The 20,518-nt window shown below is 38.2% G+C and overlaps 2 protein-coding genes and 1 pseudogene across 2 annotated transcripts; all 3 read left to right on the forward strand.

The window, feature by feature from the left end:
* Positions 1-7,023: 7,023 nt before the first annotated feature.
* On the forward strand, positions 7,024-7,971 carry LOC113904808 (annotated as a pseudogene).
* An 841-nt stretch (positions 7,972-8,812) lies between these two features.
* Positions 8,813-10,121, forward strand: LOC113905601 (heterogeneous nuclear ribonucleoprotein A1-like). The gene has a single exon (XM_027563120.1). The coding sequence runs from the start codon at positions 8,838-8,840 to the stop codon at positions 9,798-9,800; it is 963 nt and encodes a 320-aa protein (XP_027418921.1). The 5' UTR covers positions 8,813-8,837; the 3' UTR covers positions 9,801-10,121.
* An 8,850-nt stretch (positions 10,122-18,971) lies between these two features.
* Positions 18,972-19,922, forward strand: LOC113905195 (olfactory receptor 52D1-like). The gene has a single exon (XM_027562168.1). The coding sequence runs from the start codon at positions 18,972-18,974 to the stop codon at positions 19,920-19,922; it is 951 nt and encodes a 316-aa protein (XP_027417969.1).
* The last annotated feature ends 596 nt before the right edge of the window (positions 19,923-20,518 follow it).

Here is a 20,518-nt window from a genome sequence, read left to right on the forward strand (position 1 = left end):
AGTAAAAATGTTAAGTGCTGCTGCTGCTAAGTCGCTTCAGTCGTGTCCAACTCTGTGCGACCCCATAGACGGCAGCCTACCAGGCTCCCTCGTCCCTGGGATTCTCCAGGCAAGAATACTGGAGTGGGTTGCCATTTCCTTCTCCAATGCATGAAAGTTAAAAGTGAAAGTGAAGTCGCTCAGTCGTGTCTGACTTTTAGCGACCCTGTGGACTGCAGCCCACCAGGCTCCTCCGTCCATGGGATTTTCCAGGCAAAAGTACTGGAGTGGGTTGCCATTGCCTTCTCCTGTTAAGTGCTAAGGATATTTAAAAGAAATTTAAAGAGAATAAATGGTCATGATAGACTTAGGAATGGTTATAACCAACTGGGGCCCACCATTTGGAAATTAAAGTTTGATATGCTGCCTCAGGGGCTTCCCTGGTAGCTCAGCTGGTAAAGAATCTGCTTGCAATGCAGGAGACCCCAGTTCAATTCCTAAGTCAGGAAGATCCCTTGGAGAAGGGATAGGCTACCCACTCCAGTATTTTTGGGCTTCCGTGGTAGCTCAGATGGTAAAGAATCTGCCTGCAATGCAGAAGACCTGGGTTCGATCTCTGGGTTGGAAAGATCCCCTGGAGGAGGGCATGGCAACCCACTCCAGTGTTCTTGCTTGGAGAATCCCCATGGACAGAGGAGCCTGACAGGCAATAGTCCATGGGGTCACAAAGAGTTGGACATGATTGAGAGACTAGCACAGCATAGCACACCACCTGAGAGACTTAGGATATTTTGTGTAAACGTGGGTTTATATTTGTGAATGCGCTTTTGAATGTGTCCTGTTTTGTAGGATGATGGAGCAAGCACTAAGATATCCACCTGTCCTACACACCATGGAGGGGCACAAATAAATACATAATAGAGGTGAATGGTTACTTTCTGAAATGAGTCTTAAAACAGTCTTTCTGTAACCCATGGACCAACCATGAATATCTCCTTTCTCAAAAGGGACAGAAGGGAGATCTTCACAAAGGCACACAGCATAAAAAGAAAAATAATCATAAGGCATAGATTATAATATTTCATGATCAAGGTGGTATGGAAGGACCTATCCCATATTTAACTTAGTGCTGGAGGAAACAGCATGTGGAGATATAGGACATGCCATTGCAATATACCTAACCTTAGGAGAAGAAGAAGATGCTCAGCAATCAGTCGCAAACCAGTGAAATAAGGTGGGACTAGAATGCGTGCTGAAGACAAGATTCTATTTAGGATTCTGTCATGAGAAGGACTGTAATCAAAGACAGAGACAGTACTGATTATTAAAAAGAATGCATCATAGTGGCTACAGGACAGTTTCAAAAAAGTATGAAAATGTAAAGGTAGGGATCTTTCCATTGTTATCTACTTTGGAGGTAGGTGAGCAACATTCTACTAATTTTTCTCATCTAGCTCTGTCCTACCTTCCAGACCAGCTCAGTGGTTTGTAGTGTCTGGTTTTCCTAGGTCTGTTGGTGGGAGTCTTTACCTGGTTTAGAAGTATTTAATATGAGAAGCAAATTTTCATGCTTTTCTAGATCTTCCATTTTCAGAGTTGAAGTGTAGGAACTTGTTGTGTTTTGGTAGGTTGTGAGGGTACCAGATTGAGGGAGAAGAAGGTGATTGGTAGGGTAGGTACTTGAGTAAACTGTGTTCATGATGAAATCAAGGCAAGTGAAGACCAACAGGACCCCTCGGTCACTCATTTATTCAACAAATATTTATTGAATGCTCTACAGCAGACACTGATATAGAGGTAAAACAATTAAATTAGCAGACATGATATCTGTCCTCTTAAAGTTTAGCATTTATTAAAGGAGAAAGCTAAATAAAATGTGATAAATGTTCTGTTTGGGTAATATGAAGTGCCAGGAATACACCTGGGAATATGTTCTAATTTGAGTATTGTTCAGGAAAGCTTGCTGTGTACCGTAGATGAGTAGAAGTTACCTAGAGAAGGAGAGTCTATTAAGCTGAGAAATGTCCAAGATCAGACTTAGGTGCAAAATAATTCAGACAAAAATATTCTCAGAAACTGAAAGTCATATTGAGGATGACATATTTGGTAGACCAAAGTTATCTTCCTTTTGACATGGGAGACACTTTATGGCCTTTGCCACTTGGAATCTGGTGTTAGTTAATATATTACTTGTTTCAGACTGAACAAAAGAAATCACTGAGGGTCTTTAAAGTGGCATCGAGGAACTACATGATGACAGTGGTGTCAGTAAAGCCATGGGGCCTGATTAGGTAGAAAATCAAGAGCTGTATACAGATTCTTCAGTTATGAGGTATGCCAGTAAGAGATGTATAGATGTGGACACTAGTCACACAACCAGTTAATGTGTGTCTTCAAGTTGATATCCATTTGCTTACCTTATTAGATAGAAAACAAATGGGAATATTTTGAATAATCTTTCCAATCACTCTGTAATGCCAGGAGACAAAGCAGAAGACAAGAGAACACAAGAAAAACTTTGCTTCAAGATTAAAGAGATGAAAGAACGGTGATGTTTCTTTACTACTCTTTCCTTCACTCCTCTATCAATTGACACATTTTACCAATTCTGTCTTCTGTTTCTGAAAGAAATGTATTAATCTCCTCTGTGACATTCGTTCAGGTCTCCATTGTCCACCTCACTGCGGCAAATTATCACACTCTAGTGCTTTTTACACAATATGTTCTCTTTCCATCTGGGCACACATTAGGACTTAAAAGAATTTTACTGTTTCAAAGTTTATAAAATAGTTATAATGGTCTTCAAAAAAACCTAGATTTTCTGGCTTCCTATATGCTCAGAAATCAATTGTATCCTACATAAAATATCTAGTCTTTAAAAGTAATATCAAATGATACTGTTGATTAAATTTAGTCTGGGCACTATTTGGAGGGAGATAGAGCTCTGCCAACCTTTCTTTTTATTTCATGTAAATTGTTTATTCAGGTTTTATTATTATCCATGAATCATATTTGTTAATTTGTATTTTCCTGTGTATCATCGATTTTACTTTACTTGTCAAAACATTAGAATTAATTTTTAAAGTATCACTATTGTTAGAAAATATATATTTTTATCATTAGAGAGTATTTTTATCTTGATTCTAATCATGCTTACGTCTTTCTCATGCTTTTAGAGACTTAATTCAATTGATTACATTTACTGTATGTTTCTCTTTTTAAAATAATTAGTTTCCAATTTTTGACATAATATCAAGTTATGGAGCAAAAGATAATATTTATACTATTCATATTATAGTATTTCTCATTCACTTGAAAGTGAGTTTAAGACTAAAATTTTGAATATTAAAGCAGCATCTAATACTTTTTGAAGTTTTGCCATTTAGTGAGATTGTGCTATATGTACATTTTGTCTTCCTTCTTTATTTAATGTTTGTTGCTTACTTATTTACCTAAATGTATTTATTAAAAGCATTCTTATATGGATTTTAGATACATACCTTTTAAATAAAATTTAGAGGTTTAATTGTGACTTGATTTACATGTACTTTTTTGATTCAGGAGGAATTTTGTTATAGTTAGTGTGAGTTGTGAATCTAGCTACATTTTTTCTACAATAGACAATAAATAATTGTCAAACTATCTGTGGAATAATTCTGTATTTTCTCACTGATTTTTGACTCCTCCAATTGCATATAGTATTCAAGTTATGACTCATTTAGCATCTATATATTTTGCTCTTTGGGCATATTTATTCTTGAGCCATCATTATGCTATGTAATTTATTTATGTTTATTTAATTCATTTTTATATTTATATACTTAATAAGTATATTGAAGTTAATCATGCCATTTTATCCTTAACTCATAAATAATATAGGACTCATTTATTATCATTTAATATGTTCCCAGCATGTATTATATTAATTTTAAATATATTCTGAAATTATATTACCCTTTAAATATAAATCTTAAGTGGATTTTGTTATAATAAAATAACTGGAAGTAATTATTTCTTAATATTTTATTTTTATAAAAGCTCATTTTATAAAACAAATTACATACATATGAAGTTAAAAGTTCAAATTTCTTTCCTCACCTTACCTTTAATTTGAGAAATATTGCTTAAAATAGTTGATGTATATTCCTCCAGCCTTTTGAATGCAAATACCATGAATACCAAATCAACATTAACATAATAACATTATATTGCAATCTTTTTCCACATAAATATATTTTGGCATCTTTTAATTCCCATAAACATAGCTTTACCTTATTCTTTTCTTCAACTCTATATTCTTCCATTGTACAAAGAGATTGTAAATGTTAAAGTCATTTCCATATTAAAAGTTAAACTTGTGTCACCCTTTCAATTTTCATATTTTTATATTATAATTTCACTCAAATTTTAGATTAAATGTTACTACTATGAATATCTTCATGCCATTTTTTTAAATTTGTTTAACTGAATCTTTGGAAATATTCCTTAATCGGAACTACTCTGGGGCAATGAATATGCACATTTTATGTTTTGAAACATATTGCCAAGTGAGTTTCTAAGAATGTTACACAGTAAACCCTTGTAAAATAGTTATAATAGTTCTTCTTTCCTCAGACCCTTAACAGAGTTGGACATCAATGATATAATCAGTATTTATGACTTTTCTAACCCTAGAGTATACCACATCCTTGTTTTATATCGAGTTTAACTATTTATGAGACAGAATATTCTACATATGTGTTAAAGATTAGAATTTATTTTTACATGACTTTGTTTATAATTATTGTCAATTTTCCCACTGAGTCAAAGGACTTTACTGTAGTCATTTCTAAAAATACCTTAAATAAACTTTTTTTTATGACAACGTTTGTATTTTGTAAATCTCTTTGATATTTGGCTTTATAGAAGACAGATGGCTTCTCATATCAGCGTCTAATTTTCATCTCTCATAATACATTATTGTTATACATATCTCTACTACTTTTTTTGAAGATTCTTTTCCCATATAGGCCATTACAGAATATTAAGTAGAGGTCTCTGTGCTACATAAATATATATATTAACAGAATTTTGTATTTTTCATTTGAATTGATCTTTAATTATGCTATTTTTTGTTATGTGATTTACTGCCACCTGTGTAATTTTACTTTTCTGTGCATTGGTCTCTCCTGTAACTGAATTTTTTTTTTTAACTGAATCTATCTTTAATGAAATGGATCCTACCTAGATTTGAGCACAGATGATATTGACACTGCTCCTGACTGCCAGCCTAAGCATTTTTATCTGGAATTACAATCTTTCCACTTCCTTTTACTCACTGGTTAGGAGAGACCCTGCATCACATCTGCCTTTAATTTTTCAAGGAATATTAAATATGTTTGAGTTAGCCTATGCAGAAGTCTTGGTGGGAAATGATGGTATAAGACAGAGCAGTCAATACATGAGTAGTAAAAAGTGGATGTAATATAGAGATACTTAGGGAATCAATGCCTGCAATGTGGTAATTGAAAGATGAATAGGGTGACTGATATGAGGGAGCTATGACTAAGATAATTTCAAGGCTTTTAGATATAGACATTGATGGTATTACACGATTAGTTGCTGAGTTGAAAAACATTATAGGAGAAACAGATCTGGGGCAACGAGAAGAGAAATGTGGTAGTTTGGAACATACTGAGTTGGGTGCACTTGTGAGGTTTTTAAGTGAAGATGGCAGGCATAGGATAACTAGTTGCAAAAAGTATAAGCTAACTAGTTCCAAGACTGAGGAGAAGAATATTTTCAAAATTATAAACTCAACAGTCTTCAACATAGGAGTCACAGTTAAAGTCATGGTGTTTGGAGATATTACCCATGTGGAGTTTGTCAACCTAGGAAGCAACAGACATGGACAGAGCACTGAGAAATACCAACACTCAAGAACAGGTAGAAAAGGGTGGCTCATTCCCTGGTGGCTCAATGGTAAAGAATCCACTTGCCAGTGCAGGAGATTTGGGAAGATTTAACATGCTGCAGAGCAGCTAAGCCCGTGTGCCAGAACTACTGGAGCCAGTGCACCTTAGAGCCCATGCTCCGCGGGAAGAGAAGCCATCGCAATGAGAAGCTGATGCACATCACTCACCACACAAAAAGCCCATGCAGAAATAAAGACCCAGCACAGCCATCAATAAATATTAGTACATAAATAAAATAATGTATTAAAAAAGAACAAGTAGAAAAACAAATGAATACTGAAGTTGGAGTAAAAAATTTCTGTGTCATGTCACAAAATAAGACAGCTTGGAAGAAAGGCTCAACTGTTTGATGAAGTTTCATAAGACTGAGTAATTTTACAGATTAGATAGGGTCAAGAAGATCATTGCATAGTGCTGCCAGGAGACTGGGTTCCCTCTGTTGGGGTAGTTTTCCAGGATTAAAAAGCGGGTTCTATTCTTTCAGCAAGACAAATCTGACATAGTAAGTTACTGGAGAATGTCTGATCTTCAAAACTTTTCCAACCTGGGCATATCTGAAGTGGCAGATTAAACGACCTCAATCTTAGATTTTGTAGAAGAATTTTCTTTGTCTTCTCTTTATGTTTGTAAGGTATAGAGAAGAATAAAGAAGAGACTGCATGGTCTGCTTTGGTTTCATATATTAAGCCTATCTTTTCAGCCCCTTGTGACCCTTGGGCTTTACACTGAACTTTTTTCCAAATCCCTCACCAATGATGTTTCTTTGCCTAATATTATTTTTGCACATATTTTCTTATAAAATTTCCTGAGTTGCTGGTCGCCAGGCAGGACTTGCTTTAGAGTTACATGACTTGTATCTCTGGGAAAAATTATTTAGCTACCACTTCTATTATGACTTAAAATTGTGACTAAAAACTTTGCAAATATTTATGAGTAAAGAGAAGATAAGGATAGTTTATCACTTTCTAGAACTGAAAGTGAGCAGATGATACAGGAGAAGGCTCAGAGATGCATGTCTGAAGATAATGTTAACAATCAGTCATGACCTTTTCATTTTCAGTCTGTGAGACACAACCTATCCAAGATCATGATGACCATGTTCAACTTGACCAGCTTCATGAATCCAGGTTCATTCATCCTGCTGGGAATCCCAGGACTGGAGCACTTCCACATCTGGATCAGGATTCCCTTCTTTATCATTTACCTTGTGGCTCTCGCAGGCAATAGTGTCCTTCTCTATCTTATTTCCATGGAGTGCAGCCTTCATGAGCCCATGTTCTTTTTCCTCTCCATGCTGGCGGCTACAGTTCTCATCCTGTCTAACACGTGTACCCAAAACATTCAGCATGTTCTGGCTGGGTCCTTAGGAAATCACCTTTTCTGGATGTCTTACTCAGATGTTTTTTCTCCACTATAGCTTTGCCATGGATTCTGCCACCCTGCTGGCCATGGCATTTGATCACTATATTGCTATTTGCTTCCCCCTAAGATATAACACTATTCTCACCCGTCAGGTTATTACTAAGATTGTAATGGGTATTGTCAGCAGGAGCTTCTGTATCATCTTCCCATGCATGTTCCTAGTAAAGCGACTGCCTTTCTGCCAAACACTCATCATTCCACACACATACTGTGAGCACATAGGCATTGCCCAACTCGCCTGTGCAGACATCTCCATCAACATCTGGTATGGTTTTGCTGTGCCTGTAATGACTGTTATATCAGACCTGATCCTCAATGGCATCTCCTACACTCTCATTCTTCGTGCTGTCTTTAACCTCCCATCCCATGATGCCCGCCAGAAAGCCCTCAACACATGGGGCTCCCATGTTTGTGTCAGCTTATATTCTACATACCAGCCATATTCTCCGTCCTCACTCACCATTGTGGTCACAATATTCCTCACTCCTTCCACATATTGATTGCCAACCTCTATGTAGCCATTCCTCCTGCACTCAATCCAATCATCTATGGAGTGAAAACCAAGCAGATTCGGGAGAAGATAATCCTACTTTTCTTCCTTAAAGGGACCCAGTGACATGAAACTGAGAGTTTGGGAAAGAAAACAGGTAACCATATCAATTTTGGAACACATTTCATTTTTTTCAAAGCTAGAATACAATTACAACTTAAATTTTTATGAAATCCTAGAATTCCACTGAGTTGGAAGTGGAACTCCAACTTCACATCATTGTAAGAAGCAATGAGACAAGATAAGGAAGTAGATGTCAAGAAGGGAGATAAAATTACAAGAAAATGTGTATCTGAAAAGATAGATCAACAAAATGTTTCTATACCATTATGAAGTAGATTTCAGAGTCTTATGGCATAAGAGGAGGATCATGTATAATTTGGATAGACTATTAGTGTTATAAATAGGTTACAAGAGACAAGCAAAGGTCTACCAATTTGGAATATCTTTGTAGGACACTTTCCAGTTGAGAGTTATAAAAGCTAACAAGTGATTACCTTCTTTTAAGAATCATTCAGGAAAATTATTAACCTAAACATGGTTCTCAAACATTGGTTGGTGCCACAATCACCTAGGGAACTTGGCAAAAGTGTAGAGGCCCAGGCTGGACTGTAATTCACTGGGTTTTTGGGTTCTTTAACATTTCTTTGTACAATTCTGATACCTAAGAAATCTTGGACCCTTTCAGATCAAAAGTCTTGGTCCTTTGAAAATCTGTAGACTTGATTCTTGTAGTAACTTCCTTGGCCTGGAAGTAGCATAGTTCTTTATGTTCAGTATAGCTACTTCTTTACTTCTTTCCTCATATTATTTATTATTTCCTCATATTATTCACAACTTGAAATTTCACGTCTTAAAAATATACTATCCTTTCTGCCTGTGGAGGCCGCCGAGAAAGCACCGTTGAAGTCTTCCCTGCCTCCACTGCCATCATGTCTACATCAGAGTCTCCCAAAGAGCCCGAACAGCTGCGGAAGCTCTTCATCGGAGGACTGAGCTTTGAAACTACGGATGAGAGTCTGAGGAGCCATTTTGAGCAATGGGGAACGCTCACAGACTGTGTGGTAATGAGGGATCCAAACACCAAGCGCTCCAGAGGCTTCGGGTTTGTCACATACGCCACGGTGGAGGAGGTAGATGCGGCCATGAATGCAAGGCCACACAAGGTGGACGGAAGAGTTGTGGAACCAAAGAGGGCCGTCTCAAGAGAAGATTCTCAAAGACCTGGTGCCCACTTAACTGTGAAAAAGATTTTTGTTGGTGGCATTAAAGAAGACACTGAAGAACATCACCTGAGAGATTATTTTGAACAGTACGGGAAAATTGAAGTAATTGAAATCATGACTGACCGAGGCAGTGGCAAAAAGAGAGGCTTTGCTTTTGTAACCTTTGATGACCATGACTCCGTAGACAAGATTGTCATTCAGAAATACCACACTGTGAATGGCCACAACTGTGAAGTGAGAAAAGCCCTGTCTAAGCAAGAGATGGCTAGTGCTTCATCCAGCCAGAGAGGTCGAAGTGGTTCTGGAAACTTTGGTGGCGGTCGTGGAGGTGGTTTTGGTGGGAATGACAACTTTGGTCGTGGAGGAAACTTCAGTGGTCGAGGTGGCTTTGGTGGCAGCCGTGGTGGTGGCGGATATGGTGGCAGTGGGGATGGATATAATGGATTTGGTAATGACAGAAGCAATTTTGGAGGTGGCGGAAGCTACATTGATTTGGGCAATTACAACAATCAATCTTCAAATTTTGGACCCATGAAAGGAGGAAACTTTGGAGGCAGAAGTTCTGGCCCCTATGCTGGTGGAAGTCAGTACTTTGCCAAACCACGAAACCAAGGTGGCTGTGGTGGCTCCAGCAGCAGCAGTAGCTATGGCAGTGGCAGAAGGTTTTAATTACTGCCAGGAAACAAAGCTTAGCAGGAGAGGAGAGCCAGAGAAGTGACAGGGAAGCTACAGGTTACAACAGATTTGTGAACTCAGCCAAGCACAGTGGTGGCAGGGCGTAGCTGCTACAAAGAAGACATGTTTTAGACAATACTCATGTGTATGGGCAAAAAACTCGAGGACTGTACTTGTGACTAATTGTATAACAGGTTATTTTAATTTCTGTTCTGTGGAAAATGTAAAGCATTCCAACAAAGGGTTTTAATGTAGATTTTTTTTTTTGCACCCATGCTGTTGATTGCTAAATGTAATAGTCTGATCATGACGCTGAATAAATGTCTTTTTTTTCTTTAAAAAAAAAATATATATATACTATCAATTATCTATACTTATTGCAGTTTTTAAAGAATTTTGACTTTGAGCACAAAAACTTATCAATATTGTTGATTATTTTAATGTCAATAGAGATGACCCTTTAATAACGTGGTGTGATAGATTGTATTTTCCAAAGATATCCACAATAATAATATATTCCATTGTCTATGCTTTTCTGTGGGACAAGGCAATGGCACCCCACTACAGTACTCTTGCCTAGAAAATCCCATGGACAGAGGAGCCTGGTAGGCTGCAGTCCATGGGGTCGCTAAGAGTCGGACATGACTGAGCGACTTCACTTTCACTTTTCACTTTCATGCATTGGAGGAGGAAATGGCAACCCATTCCAGTGTTCTTGCCTGGAGAATCCCAGGGACGGGGGAGCCTAGTGGGCTGCCGTCTATGGGGTCACACATAGTCGGACACGACTGAAGCGACTTAGCAGCAGTAGCAGCATGCTTTTCTGTAGTGCAAATTTGCCATTCCCATGTTAACAAGTGGAATATAATTCTACTTCTTTTGAATCTGCACTAGACTTAGGGATTCTTTTACAAACAGAACTCAGTGTTAGTAATATTTGAAGCTTCTGAAATTAGACTATAATTTTTTTTTTTTTCTGTTTCTAGCTGAGTCTCTTGAAATACTTGACCTTGGTGTGCTCCCTCTTAGAATCCAACTACTATGCAATGAGCATCCCCAGCAACATGGAGAAGTCATGTCTAAATATTCTGGAGGGTGGCCCCAATTGAGACTCCAGTTAACAGTCAGCAACAACTGCCAGTTATGTTGGTAAGCCATCCAGAGCTTCCAGTCCAGCTGAGACTTCAGGTATCTATAGGATCTCAACTGACATCTCTCTGTAACGTATGAAAGACTAAAAGACAGAATTCTTCATCTAGTCAAAGCCAAGCCATAGAACCATGAGAGTAATAATTTGCTATTTTAGGCCAATAAATATGGGAATGGTTAGTCATGAAACAATAGATAAATATTGTAAAAATTGGTAATAAGAAGTATGGAGTTGGTATACAAAAAAGCCTAAAACATGCAGCATTCACTGTGGAATAAGGCAACAGGCAGAAGGTGAAAGGGCCTTGATGAGGCTGTTAATGAAGTCTTGAAAAACAAAGAGAAAATTATTACTAGAGGCTAGAGACAAATGAGTACTATGTAGTTGTAGAAAGTTTGGTAATATCATATTTGCAATACTGTGAAAAACAGAAAATATAACTAATTAACTGATGCATTTGGCTGAGGAGATTTTGAAGTAGAATACCAAAAATACCAACATTATTTTTATGTCACTTATGATAAAGTACAGATAAAGAGTTATAAGCTAAAATGAAAACTTTCAGTGTTTAATCATTGTTAGAGTAAATGCAAAGAAGTCATGACTGTTTGGGATCAAGGTTTGTTTTTTTTTTTTTAATTACCCACACAACAGTCTTTCCAAATGACAAAGGACTCGCAAAAGAAAAAATGCCCTCAGGGTATAATGTCATCTTTAGGATGAGTCTGTAAGATCCTTTGTTAAGAATACAGAAATATTTAAGGATATGCCTAACAAATCTTTTTAATTAGATAAAGAAGCTTCTAAGAATCTTAATCTTCCCAGAGAAGCATAACTCATGCAAAATCAGGCAGGTGGCAATCTGGAAGACATTTGTGGGTATGACTTTTGTCTAATGGGGTAAACACTAAAAGAGTCATAGAAAATCACAATTTTTAAGACAAAATAGACAGAAGCACTGTCATTTTGGACTAAAAGGGACAAAGTACAAAATTAGAAGGGGATTTGGGGTTTTCAACTTTATTCGTCTGGAAATAGACTGAAAAAAGTATTCAGATGTAAACACACCTTGTTTCTCATTGAAAAGCAAAGGTCATATGAAATATAGAGCTAATTGCCTAAAGGGCTTCCCTGGTGGCTCAGACAGTAAAGAATCTGCCCATAATGTGGGAGACCCAGGTTCGATTCCTGGGTCAGGAAGATCCCTTGGAGAAGGGAATGACAACCCACTCCAGTATTCTTGCTTGGAGAATTCCAAGGACAGAGGAGTCTGGAGGGCTACAGTCCATGGGGTCACAAAGTCAGACACAACTGAGTGACTAACACTTAACTTAACCAAGAGCTATGGAAAATCATTCCCAGGGAGTAGAAGTGGGTTCTTATGAAACTGATGATACTTACCTTTGAATGGATTTTAAAAAACTACAATGGACTAGTGACTGTAAGACAATTCTCCCAATATTTTACAAATGAATATTGCAGTTATCCTATCTGTATATCACCATGGTGCGTTGCCTGTGTGAGCAGTTGATTTCTTTCCCATTTCTTTACTCCACAGGTCTTGAGAGGAACTGCACTCAAGGATCTATATGCAAGGAACTGAGCTCAAGGAGTCCTATTCACACATTGTCCTGATTTAAAGGTTGAAATCCCAGACTTTGAACTAATCCCATAATATGAGTGAGATCTGGAAACCTTAGGGAAAAGGTGAATGCATTTTACATGTAGGAGGAGATCATTATTGTGGCCAAAGGGTACGTTGTTGCAGGTTTTATTTTCCCAAAATGGCCAAAACAATATTTTGCATCCCATGTACTTTCACAATATGGTCTGGCTATCAGAGAAGGCAATGGCAACCCACTCCAGTACTCTTGCCTGGAAAATCCCATGGATGGAGGAGCCTGGTAGGCTGCAGTCTATGGGGTCGCACAGAGTTGGACACAACTGAAGTGACTTAGCAGCAGTAGCAGCAGAATTGCTTCAAAAAGTCCAATATAATTCTACCCCGTCTTATCTGGGCTGCCTTAGAGACTTTGGAAAAAAGAATGCAATAGATGTGATGTTTCATGATATCCAAGACTAGATTTTAAGAAATCTTACATCTTCCTCATTGGTGTTATTGTATTTTTGGACATTCTCTCTAGAACACAGACATTATATTGTGAGAATCCCAACCCACATAGAGGGTTTATGTGATTGACAATCTGTCTGAGCTCCTAGTTAATAGCCAGAATCAATTGCATCAATTTTAATGAAACTTAGAAATGACTACAACTTCATAAAAAATCCGATTGCAGTCATTTGTGTGTGTGAGAGAAATCTCAAATGACAATAGCACATATAATCAATAAATCTACAGAATCATAACAGATAATAATAAGTTGTTTTAAGTCACTACTTTGGGGGAGTAGTTTGTAATGTAGTTATAAATAACTGAAAAAATTTTATTTTTAGTACTCTGATTTTTTCTCCAAAACTGTTAACCATTCTACTTCATCTATTTCATTGTTTGGAAATACATTAGAATTTGTGTTTCCATATATATATATATGGAATGTACATATATATATGTGTGTGTGTGTGTGTGTGTGTGTATATATATATATATATATTCTTCATAATCTAAATTATAGGCATTCAGTTCCTGACCCATTACCTCCTGTTTTCTAATTCACTTTCTCTTGAATCTGAATGCAATAATCCTTCAATTTCAATGCAGTAATAATAAAACTCATTACATTTCATATTGCCTCATTTTTTTCTCCTTCTTACCAGCATGAATTTAAGGTTCATTCCTATAATTACTGTTTGGTACAAATGCTTTCTTCTTTTCACTCTCCTTTACCTAGCATGCATGTGCACATGCACACACACACAATATATTGTGCTTTTTCAGTAACAGGACACTTGTCATTTCTATTCTAACTTCATTGGTTAAAACCAGCCACATGTGAACATGTGTGCTGTCACTCAGTCATGTTCCAACTCTTTGCAACCCCATGGATTGTAGCCTGCCAGGCTCCTCTGTCCATGGAATTTTTCAGGCAAGAATACTGGAGCAGGTTGCCATTTCCTCCTCCAGGGGATCTTCTGGACCCAGGGATCGAACCCAGGTCTCCTGAATCTCCTTCGTTGGCAAGCGAATTCTTTTTTTTTTTTTTTTTCAAATTTTATTTTATTTTTAAACTTTACATAATTGTATTAGTTTTGCCAAATATCAAAATGAATCCACCACAGGTATACATGTGTTCCCCATCCCGAACCCTCCTCCCTCCTCCCTCCCCATACCATCCCTCTGGGCCGTCCCAGTGCACCAGCCCCAAGCATCCAGCATCATGCATCGAACCTGGACTGGCAACTCGTTTCCTACATGATATTTTACATGTTTCAATGCCATTCTCCCAAATCTTCCCACCCTCTCCCTCTCCCACAGAGTCCATAAGACTGTTCTATACATCAGTGTCTCTTTTGCTGTCTCATACACAGGGTTATTGTTACCATCTTTCTAAATTCCATATATATGCGTTAGTATACTGTATTTATGTTTTTCCTTCTGGCTTACTTCACTCTGTATAATAGGCTCCAGTTTCATCCACCTCATTAGAACTGATTCAAATGTATTCTTTTTAATGGCTGAGTAATGCTCCATTGTGTATATGTACCACAGCTTTCTTATCCATTCATCTGCTGATGGACATCTAGGTTGCTTCCATGTCTTGGCTATTATAAACAGTGCTGCGATGAACATTGGGGTACACGTGTGGGCATACACACTGAGGAAACCAGAAGGGCAAGCAAATTCTTTACCACCAAGCCACTAGGAAGTCCAACCTACCACATTCCCCCATCTAAATACATCAGAAGCACATATACAGAAAGGAAAGACAAGTCAGACATATGAGAATGAAAAACCTCTATTGCAGAATCCAACACAACCTCGACTTGTTTGTCTCTGGTCTCATCTACTACTATTTACCTGACCTCCTTGCTCTTGCCATACTTGCCTTCCTGAATCTTCTCAAACACATCAAATACAGTCTACTTCAGGGCCTTGATAATTCACTTGCTGTAAATGTCCAGGTTTCATGTTGTATCAATTAAATCAGCATGGTTATGGGTAGGATTAATGCATCAGCAGTTTTTATAATAAAAAGCCCCAAGAATTTCCAGTCTATAGTAAAGTTTTGGAACCACCAACTTTAAGTAAAATTAATAGCTTTACTTTACAGTTGAGGAATCTGAGGATCTGAAAAATTGAAAATGTATTTGAAATTTTCCAGTTAGTAAATATCAGAGCTGGGACTCAAATTTGTATATCTCATTCCCATCTGCTATATTTCCTGTATAAAATAGATTCCTCTGTATGTGAGCACTAAAATAAGGGAAATCATCTTTCAAGTTTCTTTATAAATGTGTGCTAAGGCCCTTTAGTAGTGTCCAACTCTAATAGTGTTACAACCCTATGGACTGTAGCCCACAAGGCTCCTCTGTCCATGGGATTCTCCAAGCAGGAATACTGGAGTGGGTTGCTGTGCCCTCCTCCAGGGGATCTTCCAGAGACTGTACCATTGTCTTTTACATCTCCTTCACTAGCAAGCAGATAGATTCTTTAACACTAGAGCTACCTGGGAAACCCCAAGTTACTTCACACTTACTCTCAAATCACTTTCCAAAAATCTTGCACAAATTTAAACACCAACTTGCATGAAATTCACAGACAAATTTGGAATAGCATTTTGTACTGAATACGTACTTATAGTTCAATACCAATGAGTCAGATACTAGGTCTGGGGCATGAGAGGGAGAAAAGTGGTGACAGGATAACTAAGATGTTTACAATGATGTGAAATCTGCCCAGTGAGTACACTTGAAATAAATCTGAGTCCACCATGTCTCTTCTTCCTTGGAAAACTATATTCCCATAGCTCAGTCCTAGATAATCTTAGATGATGGTCCTATTCTGGGAGGAAACACCATTGTTTCCTGTCACATATTTCCCAAGTACACACTTTCCATGTTGCCTTAATTTATAGGAATTTTTCTTGACCCAATCAACCTAGCATTCAATTTTGCATTTCCAATCCAAGATACCTAGCTGAACCAAGTGAAAGTTTGATGGAGAACACTGAAGAATATTTCAGAAGACAAATATATAACTTCCTTAGAACATTGTTGGAAAAAACATGTATGTTACACTGGACTGTAACTAACAGTACCTTTGAGTATATAGCTTATCATCTGGTACAATTAGATGAAGGAAAAAAGAACAAAAGTTACCCAAATGGAGTCACAAAATGTTAAGAGAATAAAGACTCAAACTCAAGCTAGAGGAATTCAGATCAAACACAGTGATGATTTTCTTGAGAACAGGAGAACCAAAGGAAGTTGTGCCAAATCCAACTCCAGATAGATCTCTTCCCAGTGTATTTTTATTCCATGTTGCCTGCTTTCTCTTTGAATTTCCCTCTCAACAGTTTGACACAATTTGGCAAAATACTTTTTTTTTCCCCAAGGGCTGAGCAGGTATTAACTTACTGTGAGACAATGATGATCCCTCTTGACTTAAAAAAATGTTCAGCATTTAAGAGAAGACTCTGACATGACTTTGTGTTTCCCTAGAGATCTTCTTTGCAAATTCACTTTTACTTTTAGCAGCTGGGAGCACTGGTGCTCTGAGCCACACCACAGGCCGTGTGGGTCTAAAAAGTCTTCAGAGGGGAGAGATAAATGAGACAAAATCTCAGATCCTGGAAATATACTATTTGTGCTGGATCAAGGTTTCTCTAGTGCAGCTGACCATCAGTGCTGGGAGTAAGTGTTTAATGAACAAGAAGGATAGAAAAAGGTTGAAGACTGTTCTGTAAAGCCAAGAGCAGAGGTATGGAGGAGATAACAGAGGGATAACAATCCTACAAATATACTGATGTCCTTGTCTACTCCAGAAGTCATCTCAGATTGGCACCTGACTCCAGTACAGGATGCACAGTTTCTTGAATCCTTCAAGTATTAAGGTAGCCTTATTGCATACCAAAATGAACCATCAGTAAGTCTTTCTTTTATTTGTATCTCAATTGTTTTGTTGCAGTTAGAGATTTTAGTCCCTTACTATTTTACTTATGGGTTCAAGGTAAGTCAATCAAAGCTCTAGGAGTAGCTTTTCTTAAAGCAATAATGAGGGAAGAATGTCTCATTCTGCATCTTGTTCTCACTCGTATCAGTCAGGCCAGCCAGGCGGGAGTCAGGATACATGCATTTGTTAGAAAGCAACCTTGTACTTAAGTACCTAGGACCCTATAGTGCCCTCCGAAAACCTAGGAAATCAGCAAACTTATTAGATTTCCAATCTCCTCCATGCCTGAGGATTCCATCCTCCAAATCTAATTCTGTCCTACAATTTCTCACACAGAAAGTTTCAAAGCCCAAAAAGCTAGGAATACCTATCTCATTACCCTAGGTTCTGTTTGTCCATGGCAAAATCAGATCTCTGTCTTATTGAATAGTCTAAGAGAAATTCTTCCTTTAACAGAAATGATATGCACTCCTTCATCTTTACTCTTTCTTGGTAGCAGCACAAAACATATTCCCTTTATTTTAAAAGACTGATATATCAGAATTGTCTCTTGGTCCCAAGGGAGATTAATGAGGGGACCTCAATGACATTGCCATATTGATGGGCTCATTGAGGAGCCATCCATCTTGTTTCTTGAGAGCCCACCTAACCTAACTAACTGAGGACTAGTTTTGGCTACCTCTGAAAACAGTTCTTGATTTAAAAGAGGGTAAAACCACAGTGCCTTCAACCATGGCTTATAAACTCAAGAAAGACCAATATGTCTTTCAACTTGAGGAACTAAATAAAGTTTCCTTTTCTGAAAGGCAAATATATAGTTAGACTAACTGACTCAGACATTTGTAAATGCATGAGCAGTATCAGTGAGTATTGTAACAAATGTTTCTTAAAATATAGGACTGCATTATGTGTTTTATATGATTTTCTCATTTAAGTATTTGAAAAAACCATAAAACATTATTATCTGAAATTTATATTGGCAAACTGAAGACTGAGGAGAATAAAATATTTGCTGAGGATAATCCAGTTAGCAAGTAACAGCAATCAGATCAGATTCTGAACCTGGCAGTCTAAATCTAGTCTCTTACTTTCCAGAGTGGACAACATAAAGAGGGTGACAATCCTGGAAACTGAGTTGTGCAAGAAATGCTTGAAGCATTTGAGGAAAACTCATATTTGGAGACTAAATTTAATTTCCTCAAGGGCACTTTCTCTAAGTAGGAACTGGCTTATGTATGTTTTCTTCATAGCATGCATAACAAGGAAACCACTTTCAAAGGTGTGGGTATAAGAAAACTATAAGTGCTTATGAAGTTATTGGGTTAGTGATAGCAGGCACTGTCACAACCCTTGGACCAAAGGAACAAGAGGAGAAATATGGCTAAAAGAGAAAACCAGAGTCAAAAAGGCTGCTGGCAGAGAGATGTGTCCAGCTTGCAGCAACCTTGCTGGGAGAGAGCTGAAGGAATAAATCCCTGACCTCCCTCCAGTCTTCAGATGGTTTTTCCCATTGTCATATCAAACCAGAAATGAGAGGGCAAGGACTCTATCATTGTAGCCCAGGGTCCCAGGCACCAGAACAAGATAGAAAGTGGCAGAGAATCGACCAAAGGAGAAAAATACAAGATATTCCTCACAGCATGCACTAAGAAAGGTTATATTTGCATGATATTAATAGTTGATGATTTTCACACATTGGAATATTAGGCAGAAATGGAGAGGTTTCACTGTAAGATGAAAATCTTAGAAGGGGGCGTATTAGTTACAAAGCTATTTTAATTACTCAGGAAAGAAATGAGGAAGGCATGATTTGGAGTAGAACTGGTAGAAATGGAAGAAAGGTATGAAATTAAAGATTTGTAGGAGAAATAGATTGTTTCTAGGATGAATTTATTTCACCTTATAATAGCTTTCAGGAAGGTAAAGCCTGATTCTCTGCATCATTATGGTTTCTGCATCTGTCCCCAATGACACTACCTTCCATCCTTCCACATTTATTCTACTTGGAATCCCTGGGATGAGAGATCAGCACATTTGGGCTGCCATCCCCTTCTGCTCCATGTATATCCTCGCTCTGGTTGGCAATGGAACTATCCTCTACATCATTAGGAAGGAGAGAACTCTGCACGAGCCAATGTACCTCTTCCTGTGCCTGCTGTCTATCACTGACCTGGTACTTTGTTCAACCACATTGCCCAAAATGCTAACAATCTTCTGGCTTAAGTCCCACATAATATCTTACCAAGGCTGCCTCACCCAGATGTTTTTCGTGCATACAATCTTTGCCACAGAATCAGCTGTTCTGCTGGCCATGGCTTTTGACCGCTACGTGGCTATCTGCCATCCACTTCATTATGCATCCATCCTCAACGCCATGGTGATTGGGAAGATTGGTCTGGCATGTGTGGTCCGTGGCCTTCTCTTTGTTTTCCCCTTTGTCATCCTCATAGAACGCCTACCTTTCTGTGGACATCACATCATCCCTCACACCTACTGTGAACATATGAGCATTGCCAAACTGGCCTGTGCCAGCATCAGGCCCAACACCATTTATGGTCTCACTGTGGCCCTTTCAGTCACTGGCATGGACGTGGTCCTCATCGCCGCTTCCTATGGCCTAATCCTGCGGGCTGTGCTGCGCCTGCCCTCAAAGGATGCCCAGTTCCGAGCATTTAGCACTTGTGGAGCTCATATATGTGTGATTCTTGTATTCTATGCACCTGCCTTTTTTTCCTTTTTCACCCACCGCTTTGGCCAGCAAGTACCTCCTCACGTGCATATTGTACTTGCAAATCTCTATCTCCTTGTGCCCCCTGTTCTCAACCCCTTGGTCTATGGCATTAACACCAAACAGATCCGCCTGAGAATATTTCACTTTTTTATGGGGAGAAGATAGTTAAGTCTCTCCATAACCCAAGGAAGAACTGGTAAAGCTGTAATTAATTTTCTACTTTCTCAAACATCTCTTATCCTTATACTATAAGTTGCTGTTTCCGCCAATCTTAGCAAGCCAGTTGTTGTTCAGTCACTAGGTCGTGTCTGACTGTGATTGCATGAACTGCACATACCAGGCTTCCCTGTCTATCTTTCACTATCTCCTGGAGTTTGCTCAAACTCATGTCCATTGAATCGATCATGTCATACAACCATCTCATTCTTTTTTGCTCCCTTCTCCTCCTGCCCTCAGTCTTTTCCAGCATCAGGGCCTTTTCCAATGAATTAGCTGTTTGCATCATGTGCTGAAGCTGGAGCTTCAGCTTCAGCAACAGTCCTTTCAATGAACATTCAGGATTGATTTCCTTTAGGACTGACTGGTTTGATCTTGTTGCAGTCCAAGGGACTCGAGTTTTCTCCAGCACCACAATGAGAAAGGATCAGTTTTTCAGTGGTCAGCCTGCTTTATGGTCCAACTCTTATATCCGTTCATGACTACTGGAAAAACCATAGCTTTGACTATACGGACCTTTGTCAGCAAAGTGATATCTCTGATTT

Source organism: Bos indicus x Bos taurus, chromosome 15 (assembly GCF_003369695.1).
Source record: "Bos indicus x Bos taurus breed Angus x Brahman F1 hybrid chromosome 15, Bos_hybrid_MaternalHap_v2.0, whole genome shotgun sequence".
NCBI lineage: Eukaryota > Metazoa > Chordata > Mammalia > Artiodactyla > Bovidae > Bos > Bos indicus x Bos taurus.

What these genes read in the sequence shown, in the direction of transcription:
- LOC113905195 (XM_027562168.1), top strand. Translation starts at nt 18,972, where the DNA reads ATGGTTTCTGCATCTGTCCCCAATGACACTACCTTCCATCCTTCCACA.
- LOC113905601 (XM_027563120.1), top strand. Translation starts at nt 8,838, where the DNA reads ATGTCTACATCAGAGTCTCCCAAAGAGCCCGAACAGCTGCGGAAGCTC.